Consider the following 25,064-nt stretch of genomic DNA (forward strand, 5'->3'; position numbering starts at 1 on the left):
GGACTTTGCCTAATGGAATACACAGAGAACAAAAAATAGACCTCATTTGTGGGAAACCATGAAGGAAAAGTTCAATATGATCAGTATAAACAAGACCAGGAGCTGACCATGACACAAATCAACAATTACTGATATGCAAATTTAGAGCGAAGCTGAAGAAAATTAAAACAAGTCCACACAAGCCAAAATGCCACATTGAATATGAAACATCAAGGACAAATTCCAGATATTGACCACTGATGACTCAACACGATGAGTTGTGGGATGCCATTAGAACATTGTGAAAAAAGCAAAGGGTCTTTAAAAAGTTAGGAAAGAAAAAATAATAAGAAAATGTTAGGAAAGAAAAGCGCAAAGTGAATGTCAGAAGAGACACTGAAAGCTGCTTTTAATTGTAGAGCCAGAAACATCAAAGGGCATCTCAAGAAGATAAAGTAGGAGACCCAAGGCCACTGGAGATCCCCTCATAGAGGGGTTTAGGAGAGGAGATGGGTCAGTCAGGGTGTGATGTAGTACCGATGAAGAACACAGCTTTCCCCAAGATCCTGGATGCTTCCTCCCCCCAACTACCATGGTCTGAATTCTACCTTACAGGGCTGGATAGGGCAGAGGTTGTACACTGGTACATATGGGGGCTGGAGGCACAGGGAATCCAGGGTGGATGATACCTTCAGGACCAGGGGTGTGAGGGACAATGCTTTGAGAGTGGAGGGTGAGTGGGTTGGAAAGGGGGAACTGATTATAAGGATCCACATGTGACCTCCTCCCTGGGAGAGGGACGGCAGAGAAGGGGGGGGAAAGGAGACTCCGGATAGGGCAAGATATGACAAAATAACAATCTATAAATTATCAAGGGCTCATGAGGGAGGGGGGAGAGAGTAGGGAGGGGAAAAAAAGAGGACCTGATGCAAAGGGCTTAAGTGGAGAGCAAATGCTTTGAGAATGATTGGGGCAGGGAATGTGCGGATGTGCTTTATACAATTGATGTATGTATATGTATGGATTGTGATAAGAGTTGCATGAGCCCCTAATAAAATGTAAAAAAAGAAAAGAGGAGAAAAAAAGAAAATGATTAGTGCAAAGAATATACAGATGTGCTTTATACAATTGATGTATGTATCTGTATGGATTGTGATAAGAGTTGTATGAGCCCCTAATAAAATGTTTTTTAAAAAAGAAGATAAAGTAAAGCGTTATAAATGAAATGTGCAAGGACTTCAAATCAGAAGGAAAGAACACACTCAGTATAGCTCAGACAGAGAGAACTGATGGGAAACTTCAAGGCTTATTTGGAATATTGAACAATTCTATAATCAAAATATTCAAGGAGCAGGAAGCATAAAAAGGAGATGGCAGGAAGACACATTGGTGATACTCAAAAAATTGGTTCACATACAACCATTTAACATGCGACAACAACAGAGGAAGTATTTCATGTCTCTTGTCTCTGTTCAGCAGTTAGAAGCTACTAGCCACTCCCTGAGAGAGAGATGGGGCTTTCTGCTTCTGTAAGGAGTTACAGTCTCAGTCACTCACAGGGGCAGTTCTACCCTGTCCTAAAGGGTCTCTATGCGTTGGAACCCACTCAATTACAGTGAGTTTGGGTTGGGGGTTTTTTTTAATCCTGTGGGGCATATGGGTTTTTGTGAGGGGGCAGTTGTGAATGCTCAATTTAAGAATACACTCACCAAAAAAGTCATTGAACCTTCATTCTGATCCTGTGAACCAAGGGAAATTCTATTCCATGTTTAGCATCGATTGGTTGTTTTTTGATGGTAGACTTCATGGTGCAAATTACGGAAGAGACTTTGAGGAATCAGAAATGGATCAGACTCAATGTTTCCCTCCAAACTTTCAAGAGCTACTTCTATAGAGTGAAAAAAAATGTCTGACAGGGATTTACACAAAGCTTGCCCTCAGATCACAGGATACTTAGCTGTATGGTAGGAAACATCATCTAATTTATATTTATAAAACATGCAAAAGTATTCTACCTGAATTTGGGAAAACTTCACATATTCAACTTGATATATAATGTCCATTACCCTCCAACCAAGATCTCTCCATATGCTATGTATAAACTAAAATGTCTGAAAGAGATTAAGAATTTGCCTTGTGACGCATAATCAAAAAGAGGCTGACAGGAATGAAGGTCACTGATGTGCATGCACTGAGCAGCTTCCCTCTCTTTCTTTATATTTTAAAATGTTTACAATGGAAATACAAAGAATTTAAACAAAGAATCATCTAAATTTCACCTTAATACTCATCCAAATTAGTCTGCTTATGTCAAGGACAGCAGTCTACAACACCGACTGATCCCAAGGAGAAAGATGAACTTTGCTGTTAAGATTTAGTCTCAGAAACCCACAGTGGCAGTTCTACTCTGTCCTGTAGGGTACATGTGGGTCAGAATCAAACCGATAGCTATTGGTGAGTTTTTCTTGAGATCCAGACAGAAGCAATTTCAAGAATAAAGGAAGAAAAGGCATGTGAGACAAAATTCAGGGCCAGAATGAGAAACTGGTCTGCCCTGAGTTTCATGCAGCAGATTGTTACATGGTTCTCACCGGAAGCTCGGTCATGTATCCTTCATGCAAAAAGGAACCCCACAACTGTCCACGGTGGTCTGCAGTAATTAAACCACCCCTCCACCCCAACACATGAGAACACAGGGAGTAAGTAGTCTATACCTGGAGAGACCAGGGGAGTGAAATGGCAAGGCAGGGTGGCAGGAGACAAAGTACACAAGTGCCCTGTGTCTGGAGTCAGACTTATGATTTCAAAATTAACAATTTTGTACAAGTTGCAGATTTAGTACATGATGGAGTACAAGTTGCAGGAAAAGGCTGTGATTTTTTGCCTGTGAAATTGCAACAAAGTATGCTGCTATTTCGTAGGTGAACTTGTGCAGATAAAAGGAAGAAGTTATGTAGAAAACTTACCTCAGATCCTGGCCCTGGGCAGCCTCCATGCTGTTTATGTTTTTGTGGTTGTGATATAATATTTATGATATTGTGATGACTGCCATCATCCTTACTATAGCCATGACCATCTAGATCATTTTGAAGTGTTTAGGGGTCAAGTAAGAGAAGCCCATTTCTTGTGTTGGTTGGGTACTGCACATGGGAAGTAGAGCAGATGCAGTACATACACCAACTCTCAATGAGCATCCTCCCACTTTTACTAGAAGCAGCAGCAGAAACTGTTCAGGTCTCTGAGCTGAAACCTAGCACTCAGGACCTCCTATTGATCCATCCCAAATGTGCCGTTGGTCCTAATGAGAGGTAGCACACTCTGCACCCTCTCTAAGTATGCATTGCTCCCTCTCTGTCTCTCATTGCACTCATGAGGTTTCAAAGGGTTTCTGCTGGGGAATGACCATGAAGTGCGGTCATGACATCTCTCTTCTGGACAGTGAACAAGGGGGTGGAAGCAACTTTCTCAAGTCTCCTAAGAAGAGAGACTCAGGCATGGAATGCCTAGAGAAGAGACACAGGGATGGAGACTGCTGGATTGTGATGAACTAACTAAAGTCTGGACGGTATAAATGGGTTATTTGGCCATGAGAATTAAATGCCCAGAGCATGCAATTAGCCAAACCAATGTATGATATTCCAATCTCTGGGGACTCGTTAATATTAAACAAAAAGAATGAGAAGAAAGTTAATTTCCTTGGAATCTGGGCACTCCCAATCTAAGGATGAACCCTAAGGCCCTCACTTCCAATGGGCAATTTATGCAGATGTTAAAATAGAAATCTATTTCAATACAAAACCAATGTGTGAATTGATATATCTAAACCCATTGATTATCTATCTAATTTTGGGAGCACCATGATTTATATCCATCACTCACCTGCCAGTTTGTCATACTGCAGTGGCTTATGAGTTTCTCTGAAGCTAGAGCGTGTGCCACTGGCATTTCAAACCCCAGCAGGTAGACCTTGGTGAACAGGTTTTATCAGAGTTTCCACACTAAGTGCACGTGATGAAGAAGGAAGAGGCTGCTCGTTCTGAGCAGTTGACCACTGGAAACGTTGAAATAGGACAGTGGGATTTTGTCAGCTATATCTCCAGAAGATGAGACCCCACCCCCACCCCCACCCCCCGGGTTGGATAACACTCACACAGGACTGGAGACAAGATGCCTCCGCCAAGTAGAGTGGACCTTCAATCATGTTTGAATGAAGTAAAGGGTTTAGTTACTTCAATGGCTGGTGGAGTAGCCCTCAGAAGGAGAAGAAACCACTGCAAACATCCCTGAATAGCTGTCACATGGAACGCATAAAGTATGAATACAGGAAATTTGGAAGTTGTTCAAAATGAAATAGAATCCCTAAAGATCTGTATATCCGTGATCTTACCTATACTGCTATTGGTCACTTGATGTCAAACAAGCATTTGATTTACTATGGAGAGAATGACAAATTGTAGAGGAATGATATTATATTGACTATCAAAGGAAGAAACACAAGATGTCTGAAATACAATGATATTTGTGATAGTACAATATCTGTGCATCTACAAGAAAGTCCAGGTAATACAAGTATTATTTAAATTTACCAAGAATCTGCTAAAACTCATGAGGAGGAAGCCGAACCATGCTCTATTAACTTCTTCAATCTGAAGTTACGCAACCAAGCAATAAGATGCATTAATAATTATTGGTAATGGAAATGTAAAAATGAAGAACCAATAGTCAGAAAATAGCGCTGGTGAGAGAAATGAAGTTAGCTGATGGGCTATAGAATCTTGCAAGACTAACCATTTCTCCATTGTAAATAACTTTTTTCAACCACATAAACAATGACAATATACGTGGACTTCATCAGATGGAATACCTAAGAGATGTCAGACACTCTAGTTGGATTCCGAAGAAGGCATAGAATGAGGGGTATCTCTGCTAATGTCACAAACTCTTGGCTGAAAGCAGACAATAAGAGATGGGGTTTCAAAATCTTTTCTTTATTGAGCAGAACCAGGCAGAGTTGAACAAAATATTAAAGTGCTCCTCATCATGGCCTATGAAATGTGAAAGTGCCAATAAAGCATCACTGGCTCTTCTTTGTGGTTTCAAAACCCCCTTGCAGCCTGGATTTTGCCCTTGGTCAGACCCCTAATTATAATCTGTCTGCTATTACTTTTAGCTCCCTGTATTTTATTTTTTAATTTTTATAAGAACAAATAAAAGACATCTCCAACCTAACTGTCACCTAGCTCCTACTTCATTCCTACAATATACTACCGACTGACCCTGAACCCCCAGAAGCAACAAGGCCCACGTGGAAGAAGAACACCATGAGGTGTTGAAGGGATCATGGATCAGTCTGTGTGACCATGAGGTGTCGAAGGGATCAAGTATCAGGCATCAAAGAACAAAAAAAATCATATCATTGTAAATGAGGATGAGTGAAGTGTGGAGACCCAATGCCCATTAGTAGGCAACTAGATACCCCATTACAGATGGGTTGCAGGGAGCAGATGAGCCAGTCAGAGCGCAGAGTAGCAACCATGAAACATACATCTTTCCTCTGTTCTTAAATGCATCCACCCCCACTATCGTGTTCCCCATTCTACCTTACAAATCTGGCTAAACCATAGGATGTACATTGGTACAGATAGGATCTAGAAACACAGGGAAGACAGGACAGATGACCCCTTCTCGACCATGTTGAGAGTGGTGGTTCCTGGAGAGTGGAGGGAAGGTGGGTAGAAAGAAGGAGCCGATTACAAGGATCTATGTTTAAGCTCATCCCTAGAGGATGGACAACAGAAAAGTGAGTGAATGGAGATGTCAGACAGTGTAAGATATGACAAAATAATAATAATTTATGAATTATGAAAGGTTCATGAGGGAGGGGTAACATGGAGGAAGAGGGGAGAGGGGAGCTGATATTAAGGGCTCAAGTAGGAAACAAATGTTTTGAGAGTGATGATGGCAACAAATGTACAAATGGCCTTGACACAACGGAGGGATGTGTGGATTGTGATAAGAATTGTATGAGGCCCCAATAAAATGGATTTTATAAAAAAGAGTTGTATGAGCCCCCAGTAAAATGATTTTTTTAATGAAAAAAAGAGAGAGACAAGGATCCCCAAGACTGGAACTCCACCAAAAAATGGCATCAAAACAATATACTAATGGAGCATTGGTGGAGGTATCAGAAAAGGCCAGGTTTACAAGTTCAGGAAGGTGACAGAATAAATGAGGGATCTTTACATCTGTGGAGAAAATAAGTTGTGATACCATTAAGCAATGCAACTGGGAAGTCCAAAAGGTGGATGAAAAGAGATGCCCAAACTAATAAACCACCTAGGCAGTGACCCTGATGATTGGGTAGTGCTAGGGGTGACAGAAAGCCACAAACCTGTCATACACCATGATGGTGAGGAACAAACATAATGCCAAACACGCAGAAAGGTACAAAAGGGACACTTGCATCAAGCATCCCATGTAGGTGATGTCTTTGCTCTGCGTCTAGATGTTCACCAGTATTTGGGGGACTGTGGTGGAGATGAAAACATTATCAGTCAAGAAGAAATTGGGAGGAACAAATGGATAGGGTTGTGGAGATGCTGGTCAGAGCTAGCAGCCAGGATGATTAGTCGGTTACCAGCGCCTGTGCTAAGGAATATGAGCAAGAACAGCCCAAAGAGAAGAGGCTATAATTCTGGATCCTCAGAGGCCCCAGAGGAAGAATTCTGAGATGTTTATCAGATTCTGTGATGCCATGTACCTAAGACAGCTTTGGGGAAAAAAGAAAAGATTGTTCAAAGGAAGCAAGTGAAAAGGGGAGTAGTGAGCCACTATGTTGCCTGTGTTTTGAATGAAGTTTACAAGCAAATTGTGCACATTTCAGAGCCAAATACTCTGGTTACCTTCAGCAATGTTTCTCAGTTGTAGCAAACCAAACCACTGCCCTTCTCCCTTCTCTCTGTGCTAGTAATCTGTTTCTGTACAAACCTGCTTTAGAGACCCAGGGATACAGAATGTCAGAAGGGAAGTGGTGTTTTCAGATAAAACATGCACACCAAGTGTGAAACATCAGCCGTCATAGGAAGGAAATACATGCAATGAGAAATAATTATTTTAAGAGAAAAGTAATCATTTTAATTAAAGGCCAGTAAGAAGTACTCAGTGAGGGTCACTGGTAATATATACCTGACTGCTCACCAAAAGGTTGAAGTCTTCCCTGGGAGCACGTAGGGAAAAAGTGCTGGAAATCAACTTTGGAAATTTTAGTCATCAAAATACCCAAGGAACCTACCCAAGGAACAGCTAGTTGTTATTGATAGGAGACAATAAGACATGCTCTATCTATGCAAGTACAGTGCAATGCTCCCGCTTTTTGGTCAGTGTCTGTGCCGTGGCAGTGTGTCTAACTTGCTGTGACAGCAGAAGCGATGCCACCATTTTTCAAATACCAACAGCATTGGCCACAGTGGGCATGCTTCAGGGCAGAGTCCACAATAAAACAGACTAGGAGGTAGAAGTTGATGATCTGCTTTTTTAATATAGGCCATCCAAAACCTTATTAATTGAAGTGGGTTATTTTCCGATATAGTGCCAGAAGATAAGTCCCTTCGCATGGAAAGCTCCCAAAATATTCATGGGGGAAAGTTCACCTCAATGACATGGGTGGAAGAAATTATTCAGGACCTTCATTTCTTGTTGTGCCAAGACTCAAAATGAGAAAAAAAGACACACACTAATATTCAGAATATGGAATTTAGGCATTCTGAACCTTGGAAAATTGAAAGTCATCAAAAATAAAGTAGAATACATATGGATCAATAGCCAAGTACTAGTGAGTTGAAATGGACTAGTATCAGCCATTTTGATTCAAAAGATCATCTCACTGATTGATTTGCCATGCTGAAAAAAGAAAAGTAAATAGGAATCATCACATATTTTAAACACAAATAAAAAGTATTTCAAGATATATCCTGAAATACGATTGATAATATCCAAATGTCTACAAAAACCAGTTAATATGATTTTTATTCCAACTCACTCAACCAACCATGAAAGTCAACAATGAATAATTGAAGAATTATAACACTTGTGCAACCTAAAACTAATTAAACATGCCATGAAGATGCAGCCAGAATTATTGGTGATTAGATTGTGAAAGGAGGAAACAAGGAGGAAGGATCACCAGTTGGAACACGTGACCTCGGTGGTAGAATCATTGTCAGAGATCACACAATAGAGCTTTCCAAGAACAAAGATGTGCTCACTGTAAATACTTTTTCAACAATATAATCAATGACTACACACATGGACCCCACTTTGTCAGTTATTTTACTGTGGCTTCTTGTCTTTTGCTGTGAAGCAATGGTGGTGACATTTCAATACTCCCAAGGGCAGTCATTGTAAACATGTTTCAGCTGAGCTTCCAGACGAAAAGCACACTGTGAAGCAGAGCGTTCCCCTCCTGAGGAATTAGCCTCTGAAAACCTTATGAATAACCAGCCATAGGGTGTTCTTGTTCTTTGACTTAGCACCAGAAGATGAACACTCAAAGTACAACTGAGGAGAAGTGCCTCTTAAAAGCACAGTCGACCTTAATGATGTGAATGGAGGAAAACTTTCAGGCCTTTCATAAGATGATGTAAATCACGCCACACAAAAGTAGAAGAAACTGCTATAAACATCCAATAATGACCATCATATGGAGTGTATGAAGGAATAATCCAGGAAAATTCGAAATTATCAAAAATAAACTTGTAGGCATGACTGAGCTAGAATGGATTGATTTGGGATATTTTGAATCAGACAAAAATATTACTTAGTATGCTGAGAATGACATATTGAAGAGGCACTGTGGTCCATTCATCACCAAAAACATATTTCAATATCTAGCATAAAGTACAACACTGTCTATGCCATAATAATGTCTATATTCCTAAAAGGAAGACCACTTAGCACAACTATTATTCAGATTATGCACCAACCACAAAAACGAGTGCTAAAGAAATTGACGAATTCTACCAAATTCTTTCGTTAATTGAAAAATCATGTAATCCATATGCAGTGAAAATTACTGATCATTGGAATAGGACTTGTGTTAGTGTTCTCTAGAGAAATAAAACTAGAACTAATAATTTTATATACATTTATACACATAGATAGATGCATACCATAAGAAATAAACAGTTCATTTAATTATAAAGCAGTACAAATGACTCAGTGAAACTCACTCCTGTGAGACAGTTGTGAGACACTGACAGTCCTTCAAGATTTGACGGCCGCTGAGTAGTCCTCTGTAGAGCAATTCAAGCTATCTGGGCAGAGGCAGCAGACCGAAAGGCAGGTCACCAATAGTCAACCAGATGACAGTATCTGACAATCTCCAGCTCGAGGGATGTAAATTTCAGTAGTGTGGCGAAGCAGGTCTTGAAGGAACCTCAAATTACAGCGACACAGTCACCGGGTTAGGTGTCCCACACATAGTGTACCTTGCAAATTGAGGTAAAGAACAAGTAAGGCAGCCACATGCGGTTCTGATTATCAAAGAGCAAAAGATAAGAAAGGTGAGGCTCATTGAGCCATTTATCTCTCCACCTTTCATTGAATCCCACATGTGTTTTTCAGCCAGGTTGGCACAATAAACTAACTACATCAGAACTGTAGAGAAAAAAGAGGAAGTTGGAATCAATAGTTGGAAAGTTTGATCTTAGTGATAAAATCTAAATTTAGAAATGTCATGATGGAGTTTTGCATGACTTACATCTTCTTCATGACAAACATGTATTTTTTTAAAAAAATAAAAGGAATCGGGGGAACTTCCGGGAAGATGGCGACGGAGTGACACATACCAGAGGGACTCCGCAGAATCCAGCCCAGGAGAGTTGCTCAGAGGGAAATTCAACGCCACTGGATCACAGGAGGCGCATCATAAAGATAAGTAGGCTCAGATCCACGGGGTTTTGAAGGGCTGGGGGCTTTTGGCTTACCTCACCTCAGTGGAAGCCAGCTGGGGCTCGACCCTAGCCTAGCCGCTGTGTCTGCCCAATCCAGGACCATTTGGAGCCTGTAGCAGGGCTTGGTCTCGGTGCAGCCACAGTTTTCCCCTGCCTGCCTCAGGGCAGGGACAGGGCCCTTGAGGCTCCATCGGCAGGGATTGGTGTTCAGCTGCATTGTTGCTTCTGTTTGCGTCTCTGCTCTATATTCCCATGCAGCCTGGGAGGGCTGCGCAGGGGCTTTTTCGGAGCACAGCCACAACTTGCCGCGCCGCGTGGGCTGAGCAGGGACTGAACCCAAACCCCCACAGCTCCATAGGCAGGGATCAAGCTTCAGCTACACTGCGGCGTCGGTTAACATCTCTGCTCTCTGTCCCCCCACTTCTCTGGGGGCTGCTCAGCAGCCTTCTTACGGCTCTTCTTGGAGCTCCGCTGCAGACTGCCACTAGGGCTTGGGGCAGGGAGTAAGCCCTTGCAGGTCCACAGGCAGGGAGTGGGACTCAGCTGCATAGTTGCTTTTCCTTCCCTTGCTTCCCTGTACCCCGGCACAGTCACGTCTTGCTTTTAAATTTTTCTCCCCCTCTTGCTCCTGAACTACTCTCTCACACTCCATTGCAGACTTACAGGACACTCCCATTGCCCTAGGGCATTTACACCTGGGCCACACCCAGCTACATGAGCTCCACTCTGCATAGATAGCCCAAGGCTAGGGAAAGGCCTGCTTGCTCTCCAGGGGATACTCCTCAGACTCCTCACCAGGGAGTTCCTGCCTGTGTACCTGGAGACATAAGGCAGCTCGGCCAACACTTATCAATATTCAAACCAATAGCAGGAACTTCAGCCCAGCCTCTGCAACACTGGGGCAAGCAGCCGACCTGCCATCTGGGGCACTCGCCTGATAGGGAAGCCACAGAAAGATAAAGTGGTAGGTTAATAACCTAGCAAAATCAGCTGTAGGCAGTTCAAAGAAGCATTCCTATAAGTCTTCCAGAGAGAGACTAGAAAATGGCACCTGGTCCCTCAAAAATAACACAATGCAAACAGCCATCAGCTCCACGACCTCAACGAAAAAACAGGAGAAACAAAAGACAAAGGCAGTACATGTGCTGAACATAGCAACATACATAGAAGAAGCAGACATTGAGATGCCATACAAAGAAACTCTCAGAATGCTGCTTGGAGCCATGCAGGATATGAGGGAAACAATACAGAAAAAGGACGAAACGATAGAGGAGATAAAAGCAATACACCAAAGGGAAATACAGGAGCTTAGGGAGAAAATAATGAAAAACAATAGCAAAATCATGTTCCTTGAGAATCGATTGGAGGAATCAGAGAACCGCATCAGTGTCTTGGAGGACAGCCAAGTAGACTTTAATAAACGTGAACAAAAATCTAATAAGAGCATCAGAGAAACCGAAGAAAACCTAAGAGCTATGTCTGATGCTATGAAAAGGAACAACATTAGAATTATTGGCCTACCGGAGGAAGACACAACAAAGAAGTCATCTGCAACAACAGCGAGAGAATTCTTGGAGGAAAACTTCCCCAGCCTAATGAATGAAAACCAAGCAACCATCCAGGAGGCTGAAAGAACACCAGCACGACGGGACCCCAAGAAGAAATCACCAAGGCACATAATAGTTAAACTATCCAACTTTGAGGAAAAGGAGAAAATCATGAGAGCAGCTAGGGCAAAACAAGCAATCACATATAAAGGTCATCACATAAGGATATGCTCAGACCTATCAGCAGAAACTATGAAAAAAAGGAGAGAGTGGAGTAACACATTCCAAAAGTTGAAGGAAAACAACGCAAATCCAAGAATACTCTACCCAGCTAAATTATCGATCAAGATCGATGGAGAAGTAAAAGTCTTCCCAGACAAGGAAAAACTCAAAAAATACGTTACAACAAACCCAGCCTTACAAAAGATCCTCACCGACTCAGTATGGGCAGAACAACACTCACCAAACACAAATAAGAGACCAACACATAGAACAACTTCACCCAGAGCACAACAAAGAGAAAACAGGCCCCAAGATAGCAATGGCTTAAGGATGGAAAGAAGTCAAGAATGAAACACACACAAACCACACACTAATGAGAAAGGAAAGTAGGAAAACTCCCAACACAAAAGGTATAAAATGGCATCACAGAGTCCGCACATTGAGATAATAACCCTGAATATCAATGGCCTGAACTCAGGCATTAAAAGACTGAGACTAGCAGAATGGCTTAGAAAACACAACCCATCAATTTGCTACCTACAAGAGACACATCTCAAGGCTACAGACAAAAATAGGCTGAGAATCAAAGGCTGGAGAAGGACCTACCAAGCAAACAGCAATACAAAAAGAGCAGGGGTTGCAATTCTTATCTCGGATAAAATTGACCTCAAAGTGCAAACCATAAAAAGAGATAAGGAGGGACACTATATAATGCTCAAGGGAATGATAGACAATGAATCACTAAGCATTGTAAGCATATATTCCCCAAATGAGAGACCAGCTCAATACGTCAACCAAACACTCCAAAAGATAAAGAAAGAAATCACAGACTCGACAATTATAGTGGGCGACTTCAACACACCACTCACTGAGAAAGATAGATCACAGGGAAAGAAACTCAACAAGGAGACTAGAGAGCTAATCTCCACAATTAGACAATTTGACCTAATAGATATTTACAGAGCTTTTCACCCAAATAAAAAAAATTTTCACATTCTTTTCAAGTCCCCATGGCACATATTCGAAGATAGACCACATACTGGGGCAAAAGGCATAAATTTAAGCACATTGAAATAATACAGACCTCTCTCTCTGACCACTGTGCCATAAGACTGGAAATCAACAAAAGGAAGACAAAGAAAATAAGATCAAATAATTGGAGGATGAATAACTCTCTACTGCAAAAGGAGTGCATACTGGTGCAGATCCGAGACGAAATCAGGAAATTTCTCGAAACCAACGAAAATGAGCACACGACGTACCAAAACTTCTGGGACACAGCAAAGGCAGTCATCAGAGGAAGGTTCATAGCAATACAAGCACACCTAAGAAAGGAAGAGAGACTCATGATGGATACACTGACACAAAATTTACAAAAACTAGAGCAGAGTCAGCAGGACAACCCTACTAATAGAAAAAGAAAAGAAATTATAAAAATCAGGGCTGAGATTCAGGAGAGGGAAAATAAAAAAACTATGGAAAAAATTAATATCGCTAAAAGTTGGTTCTTTGAAAGGATAAACAGGATCGATAAACCATTGGCAAACCTAACCAAAGAAAGGAGGGAACAAATCTCAATAGCAAGAATAAAGGATGAAAGAGGGGTCATTACAACAGACCCTAATGAAATCAAAAGGATAGTTACACAGTACTATGAAGGATTGTACTCCAATGAATTCAACAACTTGGAAGACATGGACAAATTCCTGGAAAAACAATCCCTCCCTAGACTATCCTCGGTGGACATCAAGAATCTCAACAGACCCATGGCAATAGAAGAAATAGAAAAGGTTATCAAGGGATTACCAACAAAAAAATCCCCTGGACCAGATGGCTACACTGGAGAATTCTACCAAGCATTCAGGGAAAAACTAATACCAATCCTACACAAACTTTTCCAAAACATAGAAAAAGATGGCAAACTCCCAAACTCCTTCTATGAAGCTAGTATAACTCTGATACCCAAACCGGGCAAGGATCCCACAAAAATTGAGAACTACAGACCAATATCCCTAATGAACATCGATGCAAAAATCCTTAACAAAATACTAGCCAACAGAATACAAAAGTATATAAAACAAATAATTCACCATGACCAAGTGGGATTCATACCAGGGATGCAGGGATGGTTCAACATACGAAAGACCATTAGTATTATTCATCACATTGACATGAAAAAGTATAAGAATCACATGATTATATCAATAGACGCAGAAAAAGCATTCGACAACATCCAACACCAATTCCTGTTTAAGACACTAGTGAAGATAGGAATGGAAGGAAAGTTCCTCAAGACAATACAAGCTATATATGAAAAACCAACAGCTAAAGTGGTAGTCAATTGAGAAAAGACTAACACAATCCCACTGAAAAAGGGGACAAGACAAGGATGCCCCTTGTCCCCACTCCTATTTAATATCGTGCTGGAGGCTTTAGCTAACAGCATAAGGCAAAGAAGTGACATCAAAGGTATTCGTCTGGAGAAGGAAGAGGTGAAACTATCATTATTTGCAGATGATATGATTCTATATATGGAAAATCCCAAAAGTTCCACAAGGGGAGTACTGGAAGCAATAGAGGAGTTTGGCAGAGTGGCAGGATACAAGATCAACAAACAGAAGTCCATCGGACTGTTAAACACATCAGACAAGACCACAGAAGAAGAGATCAAAAAGGTGGTACCCTTCACAATAGCCAAACACAAATTGAAATATCTAGGAATACACCTGACTGAAAAAACAAAAGATCTATATATGGAAAACTCTAGAACACTATTACAAGAAACCAAGAGCGACCTCAACAAATGGAAGAATATTCCATGCTCTTGGATTGGGAGACTTAATATAGTTAAGATGTCAGTTCTGCCAAAAGTACTATATAAGTTTAATGCCACCCCGATACAATTACCATCATCTTTCTTCAAAGAAATGGAAAAACTGATTACCAACTTCATATGGAGAGGGAAGAAACCCAGAATTAGCAGAGAACTCCTCAAGAAGAAGGACACCATGGGAGGGCTTGCTTTACCTGACTTTGGCACATACTATGCAGCCACAGTTCTCAAAACTGCATGGTATTGGTACAATGACCGTTACTCAAACCAATGGAAAAGAATTGAAAACCCAGAAATAAAAGCATCAGCATATACACAGCTGATCTTTGATAAGGGCCCCAAATATATCAAATGGGAAGCCGATGCCCTCTTTAACAAGTGGTGCTGGAAAAAATGGATATCCACATGCAGAAAAATGAAGCAAGACCCTTATCTCACTCCATGCACAAGAATAAATTCAAGGTGGATCACAGACCTTGAAGTTAAACCCCAAACTATTAGGGCCATCAATGAGGGAATTGGGACCAACTTGAGAACTTTGGCGCAGGGAATACACAGGCTATCAGAAATAAGGAAGGACACAAACACAGAGGAGGCACAAATTGACAAATGGGATATACTGAAGATAAAACACTTGTGTACATCGAAAGAATTCACCAAGAGAGTAATAAGAGATTCCACAGACTGGGAAAACATCTTTAGCAATGACATATCAGACAAAGGCCTTATTACTAAAATCTACAATACTCTGCTAGCTTCCAAAAAGAAAAAAACCAATAGCCCACTTGAAAGGTGGACAAAGGACTTGAACAGAAGTTTCACAGGTGCAGAAATCCGAATGGCCAGCAAACATATGAGAAAATGTTCCCGATCTTTAGCCATAAGAGAAATGCAAATTAAAACAACAATGAGGTACCACCTGACACCCTCAAAGGTAGCCCAATTCAAAAAATCAGAAAGCAACAAGTGTTGGAAGGGCTGTGGGGAGACAGGAACTCTCATCCACTGCTGGTGGGCCTGTAAGTATGTACAGCCACTATGGAAATCAATCTGGCGATACATAAAACAGATGGAAATAGAGTTACCATATGACCCAGCAATCCCCCTACTGGGCATATACCCAGAAGAGGCAAGAAACAAACCAAGGCCAGACATCTGTGCTCCAATGTTCATTGAGACACAATTCACATTTGCAACGAGCTGGAAGCAACCCAAATTTCCATCAACTGAAGATTGGATTAAAAAACTGTGGTATATACATACAATGGAGTACTACACATCACTAAAAAGCAGTGATGAACGTATGAGGCACATAGCGGCATGGGAAGAACTGGAGGAAATCATGCTAAGCGAGGTACGTCAGGCACACAAGGACAAGTACAACATGAGCCCGCTGAGGTAAGTATTTAAAAAAATTTTTTTTAATTTTTTAATGCAAAAGTGGCATAGGGGAAAAAGCTACTGTATACAAACATTTCTGGGGTGAAGACTGTGTACTATGGCAGAGACCAGACCAAAACCAGGGATGCACATGGTAGTCAACGGTGGAGGAGGTGGGGAAAGCAAAATAAAAGGATGAATATAAGGAAGAAATGGGAAGTGGGGGCATGGGGCACTAATCCACCCAAGGGGAGGGTATTGTTTATATCTCCACAGGGAAAGTGGGACCAGACTTCAACCCAGTGCCGCAAGGTGTGAATGCAATATCCAGGTGTGGAGTTGGGAACCAGTGGAGAGGTCTGGGAGGCTGGCCCCAGCACCATAAATTAAGTGGATTCCTGCCCCTCCCCCGAAAAGAATTTGTTTCAAAGGATGACATTGATTCTACAGCTCGGGAGATGGACATATCTGATCAGAGCACATGGGAGCAGATGAAGGGGCAGGAGGAGACAGTGGAGCACAGCCTGGCCCACCAGGCCGTGATGATGATGTTCCTGATTAGAGCAGCTAGATGTTAAAGAGAAAGAATGCCGTTTGAGCACTAAGCTTGATACAAGCCATGGAATTTTTATCATTTCATATGATTCTGAAAGTTGAATGCTGAATAAGGAAGACTGAAGAAGAAAAATTGCTGTATTTGAACCATGGTACTGATGAAGAATATTGATAGTATCATAGACTTCCAAAAGAATAAAGAGACCTGACTTGGAGCAAGTACAGCCAGAATGCTCCTTAGAAACAAAAATGGCGAGACTTTGTCTGACACACTTTGGACAGGTCATTAGGAGAGTGCACCCTCAGGACAAGGGCCTGATGCTGGGTCAAGTAGAAAGAGTGAAAGAGAAGACCCTGGACAGAGGGGCGGACACAGTAGCTCAGTGGTGGGCTCTAGCAGCACAGCTGTGAGGCTAGTGCAGAAGGGGCTGAGCAATAGGCTTTGCGTGAATTTGCACGAATGGAAGGCTGTACTCCAACTTGTCAACCAGCTAGCAGCCTGATGATACGTCCTTGGGGGGCGGGCAGGGCCCTGTTATATGAGAAACTGAGGGCATCTCCTCCCTCTCTTGCCCTGCACCTTCATCCTTACTCAGATACTGTGGCCGCCTTCAGGGGTGGCCCCTTGTGGGACTGCCCAACCCTGAGAACTGTCTGTCCCTGCCATGTTTCCACGGATCTTAGATCCAAGTGACTGCACCCACTGGCCTGTCATCTCCCTGTAGCTGCGCTTCATCTCTCTGAGTTGTCCTTGGCCTGAGACTGTGTGACTCTGGAGAGGGTTCCAGCTAGCATGAGATGAACTGGACTGGGTTGAGATGCCTTCTTGATATAAGATTGGTTCTTGATACAAATTCTTTCTTATTCATATGTGAGGGTCATTTGTTTGTTTCTCTAGACAATTCAAACGAACAAAAATTGTGTTTTCTTATTTGTACACAGGGTTGCTATGAGTCAGAACCTGTTAGAGGGTACTTTACAACAAAAACCTATCAGCAGTAATGGGTATGGCACATGGTGCTGTGTTACTCTATTGTGCATGAGTTATTAGGAACTGGAGCTGACTTGATGGATCCTAACCATAACAACAGTAAATTTAAGGTATATATTTATGTGTATATCTCATGCTATGCCCCATGGACAAATAATATGAAATCTCTCATTTTGTGTAATATGCCATCTGATAACAGAATTTACATTTAATCTTATTATAAGAAACTGAGAAAAACAATGAGTCTTCTTTGTTGGGTGAGACAAGAACTTAATGAAAGTTTTAAAAATAAATGTCTATATTTCCCCCAAACATTAAAATATATTGTTATAATGGGGTTCACAGTAAAGACACAAAGCCCATCTGTAGACTATTGGACATTCCCTCACAGAAGGGTCACAAGGAAAGAAAGAAACAGCCAAAGTGCAGGATAGCACTGACAGACATACAAGATTCCTCTAATTCTTTAATGCTTCTTTACCCTGACTATGTTGACCCCAGTTCTACTTTACAAATCCTCTAGACCAGAGCATTACACTGGTACAGATAAGAGTTCTTTGCACACAGAATCCAGGACAGGCAAATGTCTCAAGAACAGTAACTGGAGTACCAATACCACCACTGGAGTAGGGGAGTGTTAGGAGGAGAAGGGAAGAATCTGACTACAATGATTGATGAGGTGTAATCCTCCGCTCGCCTCCCCATGGGGACGAACAACAAGAACGTGGGTAAAGGGAAACAGTGGGTGGTGTAAGATATGAAAATAATAAACATTTAAATTTTATCAGAGATCATTGAGGGTGGGAGAGTCCGGAAGGGTGGGAGAAATAAGAGGAGCAGATACCAAACAGAAAGAACATAGTTTGAAAATGATGATGGCAATATATACACAAATGTGCATGATGTAATTGATGCATGGATTGTTATGAGTTGTAAGAACTCCCAGTAAAATTATTTACTAAAAATTTTAATTTAATCTTAAAAATTAATATTAAAATAAAATTCGTATATATAGTATATGTAACGTAATAGTAAATGAGAACTTTTCTGTAAAAATGTGTTTAGTGTGATACTGCTTAGGTACATTTTAAAGAAAAGTATTTAGAGACATATAAATCAATTCTAATATTATGAAAACATTAACAATAATACTATCTAGAAGATTTTATTTTTAGAATAAATAAAGAAATGGCCTGCTTTGCTATTCTAAACTCCTTTTGTGTATTGCAAGGCAAACAGAGGAAATATGTAAGTAAGACCTCCAAACATTCTACTTACTAGCATGAGAGAAACTAAATTAACAAGTTTAATATAATATTAGAGTTCAAATCTTTTACTTCAGGGCTTTACTTTAAATAAGTGGTTCAGGGAAGAGACAGACGAGATGCTCCATTGGCGGGTTCTAAATCAGTCGCGATGAGCAGTATCTCTGCATACTTCTCAGTCATCAGAGAGCCAGATAAACCTGGGTTCCAGGTTAATTTCCTAATAAGGTTCTTGCACTGCGTGTCGTTATAACTGCCACCAAATGATGTAGGTGGGACGATGCAAAGAGGGTGGGTGAAACAATATGGGAGGGATTGTCATTCCCCTGTGTATAAGAGAGCTATCTCAGTAGCAGAAAGACAAAGTAATCCTGAAATATCATGGAAGAAGAGCCACTATGAGAGCACCTTTAAACTCTTACCATAGTGAATAAGGGGGGGCAGTGTGGAGTGGAGATCCAAAGCCTCTTTGGAGGCCAGTGGACATCCCCTTGCAGAGGGGTCGCAGGGAGGAGATGAGCCAGACAGGGTGCGATGTAGCAACGATGAGAAATACAATGTTCTTAATGCTTCCTCCCCCACCATTATCATTATCCCAATTCTACCTTGCAAGTCTGGCTAGACCAGAGGATGGACACTGGTACAGATAGGAACCAGAAACACAGGGAATCCAGGGCTGATGATCCCTTCAGGACCAGTGGTGAGAGTGGCAATACTGGGAATGTAGAGGGAGGGTGGGTTAGAAAGGGGGAACCGATTACAAGGATCTACATGTGACCTCTTCCCTGGGGGAAGGAAAACAGAAAAGTGGATGAAGGGAGACGTTGGACAGGGCAAGATAAGACAAAATGATAATTTCTAAATTATCAAGGGTTTATGAGGGGGGAGTAGGGAGGGATGGGGAAAAATGAGGACCTGAAACCTGGGGCTTAAGTGGAGAGCAAATGTTCTGAGAATGATAAGGGCAATGAGTGTAGAAATGTGCTTTACACAATTGATGTATGTATGGATTGTGATCAGAGTTGTATGAGCCCCTAATATAACGATTTTCTTAAAATCTACCTTCAGTGGGTGTGGTTAGAGGCATGCCATGACAAGACCAGAACCCAAGACAAGGAGACACAGAAGAAAAATAGCCCTGCGACTATGAGAGGGTGAGGCACAGCCCCAGGCAGATGCGAGAGGATTGCATGAAGACCAGGGAGAGATATTTGGCTGCTGTCTCAGGTGGGGTGTTGCTGCGGACCAAGGTTTTCTGATCCTGGCTTCTGGTAACCTCTTAATAGACCTAATCAACTTCCACAACCTAGAACATTGTCTGTGAGTTCTGAGTGGGCAGTGCATGGACTGTGCAATTGAGGAGAGAGAGAATCCTATAGAAAGTATGCTGGGTGTCAGATATGGGGCAAAGGAAGAGGCAGTGTGAAGGCAAGTCTGAATTCAGCGTGGTGGAAACAAACTTTTGACCTGGTGTGGAGATGAATTCTCCTCTACCTTTGTATAGCCAAAGGAAGTCAGATACGGCCTCTGTGTCACTTACTCAAACTTTTGTTTCTGTTGTCTTCTCCAGAACTCAAGGAGCAGAGGAAGTAAATTTTTTTTTAAAAGTCCATAGAGAAAATGGTCAGACGGTGTGATGGAAATTTTTTTAATAATTTAATTGGGGGATCATACAACTCTTATCACAATTCAACCATCCAACCATTGTGTGAAGCACATTTGTATATTTGTTGCCATCATCATTTTCAAAATATTCAGAAAAAATTTTTAATGTCACGCAGGATAAGTAAATATCCATTAAAGAATCTCAATGAATCTTATACAGGATACAACACAAAGAAAGCCAACAATACATACTATAATCGAACTTACAGTCCACACACAGAGAAAGATCCCTGACAGCAGCCAGGGAAAGATTAAACTTTACTTGCAAAGAGGAACCAATAAGATTAAGCTCTGAATTTTTCCCAGAAACCATAGGCAAGTGGACAATAAAATGGGATCTATAAAACTGAAAAATTTCCAACAAAAAATCATGTATCCAACAAAATTATTCTCAAATATACTAACAAAATAAGAATATTTCCAGATAGACAAAATTAAAGGCCTTTGTTAAAACCAGACTAACCTTACAAGAAATATTCAAAAGAATACTTCAGACAGAAATGCAGCGACATCAGACAAAATCTGAGATTAAGACACATGAAATCATTATCCAGAAACCAATACAGAAAGTCATCAAAATAAACTATGCTTACAGGATGGAGAGTAGAGGAACAGAAGCATCAACACGCAAACAAGGACAACTATAGACCATAAAGAAGGGAGAAATGTTAGAATGACAGTCACATGTACAGTCAAGGTCAGAAACTGAACTGGTGACAGCAAGGCATCACCATGTTCCAAGTTTCCCAAATGATTCCAGTGTAAAGTCACTATTTGGGAGCAGTGCCATGCATTCTGACATGTAAACTGCATACACAGATCTGTTAGATGCAAAAGCAGTCTACATAATAGATATGGATTAAGTAAAGGACGTACAATTTAAGTATATTCAAATATCGTGCGTTTTTCCTGGAAGTCTGGGTCATAGATGACAAGCTTTCAAAGAAAAACAAAAACATACTACTACCTTTGAGTCAATGTTGATTCATAGTGACCTTAAAGGACAGGGTAGAACTGCCCCTCTGAGTTTCTGAGACTGTGACTCTACAGGAAGAGAAGGACCTGTCTTTCTCCCATGGTGTACTTGGTGGTTTCAAACAGCTGACCTTGCAGTTAGCAGGCCAACTTGAGATTCCAAAACTATTCTATGACTTGACCCTGCAGACTGACACAAACCAGAATATGTCTGAACACACACACACACACACACACACACACACATATTTACTGCCATCCAGTCTATTCTGGCTCACAGCAACCTATAGGTTAGAGTAGAATTCTTAGAACACAATCTCTGTGGGTGGTTTCTTCGGTAGTACATCTCTATGGTACAGAAATCCTCACCTTTCTCCAGTAGAGCAGATGGTAGGTCTTAACTGCTGACCTTGTGTGACCCATTACCAAGAAAACTTCTGGGAATACTCCTCCTATGTCACTACAGATATGACAAAGGAAGTAACACTCAAACAGGAAAAATAATTATTGAAACCTATGAGAGCTACAAAAATTATGCAGTCAAAGAGGCAAGATATCTGATTGCAGTTATTAGATCTTGCCATCTAGTATAATCCACCTATCAAATTAGTACGGGAATGAAAATTAGATTGTTCTGCTAAGGAGCCTCTTCAAGGCAATCTTGATATCTCGGTTTCTCAGGCTGTAGATGAAGGGGTTCAACATAGGGGTGACCATGGTGTACATCACTGAGGCCACTGCAACCTTTCTGGCAGAAGAAGAGACAGCTGAAGTGAAGTACACCCCAATACCTGTACCATAAAATAGGCAAACAACTGACAAGTGGGAGCCACAGGTGGAGAAGGCTTTGTACTTCCCACTTGTAGATGAGACTCTCAGAATGGCAGAAATAATTCTCGTATACGAGAAAAGGATCCCTGAGACTGGAACACCACCAAAGATGGCAACCACACAATTTAACAGTATGGTAGTGAGGGTAGTGTCTGAACAGGCAAACTTAATTAGTTGAGGAGGGTCGCAAAAGAAATGAGAGATTTTCACAGTTGTGCAGAAGGTAACCTGTGACACCAACAAACACTCCAGCTGGGAGTCCAAAAGACTGATGAAAAAAGACACCAAAGCTAGGAAGCCACAGCGGTGGGCGTTCATGACGACTGCATAGTGCAGCGGGGAGCATATAGCCACGAACCTGTCGTAAGCCATCACGGTGAGCAACATACTGTCCCAACATCCAAGGAGATAGAAAAAAGACCCTTGTGTTAGGCAGCCCACATAGGTGATGGCTTTGTTCTGTGTCTGGATGTTCACCAGCATTTTGGGGACTGTGGTGGAGATGAAACCGATGTCCACCAAGGAGAGGTTAGAGAGGAAGAAGTACATGGGGGTGTGGAGGTGTTTATCAGAGCTGACAGTCAGGACGATGAGCAGATTCCCAGCCACAGTGACCAGGTACATGGACAGGAACAGCCCAAAGAGGACAGGCTGCAGTGCTGGCTCCTCGGAAAGGCCCAGGAGGAGGAATTCTGGGACACTTGTTAGATTTTGTGACTCCATGTACCTGAGACAGCATTTGGGAAAAGAAAAAAGCGGTGTTAAAAGAAAATAAGTGAACCGGGTGTCAGCGCTGTGTTTGCATTCTGAATGCAAGAAACTTATCAATAAAGTATGCAAATTCACAAATGTTCACATTTGCAGCAATAATGTATCAGTGCCTTCAGCAATGTTTCTTGACTGTATCACTACAACCCAATCAGTATATTCACCTGAACTCTTTCTTCACTGTGCTCTGTGCTAGTCACCTGTTTCTCACAACCGCTTCAGAGGCCCTAGGCTACAGAATGTGTGACCAGCAAGAGATATTAAGAAAACAGAAGAGAGAATGAGTCAAATATCTGCCTCGTTTAAGAAGGAAGCATATGCAAGAAGGAGTGTTCATGAAAAATCCTTTGACCAAAAGAAATGAAGAACCAAGTGTAATTCATGTTGAAGTCTGTGTGCTCTGATCACCCTCAAGTCTTCCTTGCTTTCGGCAATCAAGGTTGCAGCCTGAGTGTTCCAACTGGTTAATGGGGATTTCTCCATTCTTGGGGTTGTACTCTTACTCTTATAGTCCAGCAACTTGGCTTATTCGCTCAGAACACATATTGATCAAATAAATATGTGTGGTAATGATATTTTTCAGAAGAATTGAAACCAAACTAGTCCCAGGGAGTTGGAGATAAATGATGTCCCAATGTCTACTTCCTTCTCAGCTACATATCCGCCTCCCCCCCACCCCAGGTCTCAGTATCACCCCACTCCTATCCATCAGCATATGAATGCCCTCCAAAAAGACGACAGTCTTGGGCACACAAAGTCCAGAACCAAAATCCATCACATAAGGCACCATGGCTATAACGATCATCTTAATAGACTGTCACTCAGTATGGTTAAGGAATACCACACTGAGACACATCCTTCCTTGGTTCATTCCAATAACTACCTCTTGGTCTCTGTACAGGTTCTTTCTGTGCTCACAGGAGAATTCTGCATCTACCATTCTTTGAGAATAAGAAATGAGATCCATAATTTGCTATTACCTTCACTGCAGAATTCATTTTCAAAATCAATGAAACACACAGGTGAACATTTCCTTTTGTATTCTCATCTTTCAGCCAACACCCATCTGGTATGATTAATGATCCTATCATTCCACATCCTGCTGATTTCAATCTCCCATAGGACTAGATCCTAGATATGAAAGAGCATGAGTAGATCTGTAAGGATTTTCTATGATATGTCTTACAGTTCTCATTAATCTAGTGCTCCAAAACAATGGGTTTTGTGCAGATCAACACCACAAATGAACAGTAGAGAAGCATAGTTAGATATGAATGTGTGGGCCAAGATGCATCAAAAGGAGATGGCAGGAAGACACAGTCATGATACTAAAAATAATTGGTTCACATACAACCATCTAAAATGTGACAACAACGTAGAAAGTATTTGATATCTCTTGTCTCTGTTCAGCAGTTTGAAGCTACAAGCCACTCTATGAGAGAGAGATGGGGCTTTCTACTTCTGTAAGGAGTTACAGTCTCAGACACTTACAGGGGCAGTTCTACCCTATCCTATCAGGTCTCTATGTGTTGGAACCCACTCAATTATAGTGAGTTTGGGTTTGGGGTTTATTTAATCCCATTGGACATAGGGTTTTTGGTGAGGGGGGGCAGTTGTGAATACTCAATTTAAGAATTTATTCAGCAAAGGAGATATTCAACCTTCATTCTGATCCTGTGAATCAAGGGAAATTCTATTCCACGTTTAGCATTGATTAGTTGTTTTTGTGATGGTAGCTTTCGTGGTGCCAATTACAGAAGAGACTCTAAGGAATCGGAAATGGATAAGACTCAATGTTTCCTTCCAAACTTTCAATAACTATTTCTATAAGAATGAAAAAAATGTCTGACAGGAATCTAGACAAAGCTTACCTTCAGATCACATGATAATTAACTGTATTGTATGAAACGTCATCTAATTTGTGTTAATAAAAATATTCAAAAGTGTTACACATGAACTATGGGCAAACTTCAAATATTCAATTTGCTATATAATATCCATTACCCTTCAACAAAGATCTCTCCATCAGCTATGTATAAACTAAAATCACTGAAAGAGATTAAGAATTTGCCCTGTGTCTCACAAATCAAAAGAGGCTGAGAA

The 25,064-nt window shown here is 41.3% G+C and overlaps 2 protein-coding genes across 2 annotated transcripts in view; one reads left to right on the plus strand and one right to left on the minus strand.

Annotated features, from left to right (window-relative positions):
- Nucleotides 1–25,064, plus strand: part of LOC142442643 (vomeronasal type-2 receptor 116-like) — a 211,081-nt gene that overhangs the window by 176,828 nt on the left and 9,189 nt on the right. The gene's annotated exons all lie outside the window — the stretch shown is intronic.
- Nucleotides 21,987–22,934, minus strand: LOC142444994 (olfactory receptor 7E24-like). Its single transcript, XM_075546454.1, has one exon. The coding sequence runs from the start codon at nt 22,914–22,916 to the stop codon at nt 21,987–21,989; it is 930 nt and encodes a 309-aa protein (XP_075402569.1). The 5' UTR covers nt 22,917–22,934.

The sequence above is a fragment of the Tenrec ecaudatus genome, chromosome 1 (genome assembly GCF_050624435.1).
Source record: "Tenrec ecaudatus isolate mTenEca1 chromosome 1, mTenEca1.hap1, whole genome shotgun sequence".
NCBI classification, from domain to species: Eukaryota; Metazoa; Chordata; class Mammalia; order Afrosoricida; family Tenrecidae; genus Tenrec; species Tenrec ecaudatus.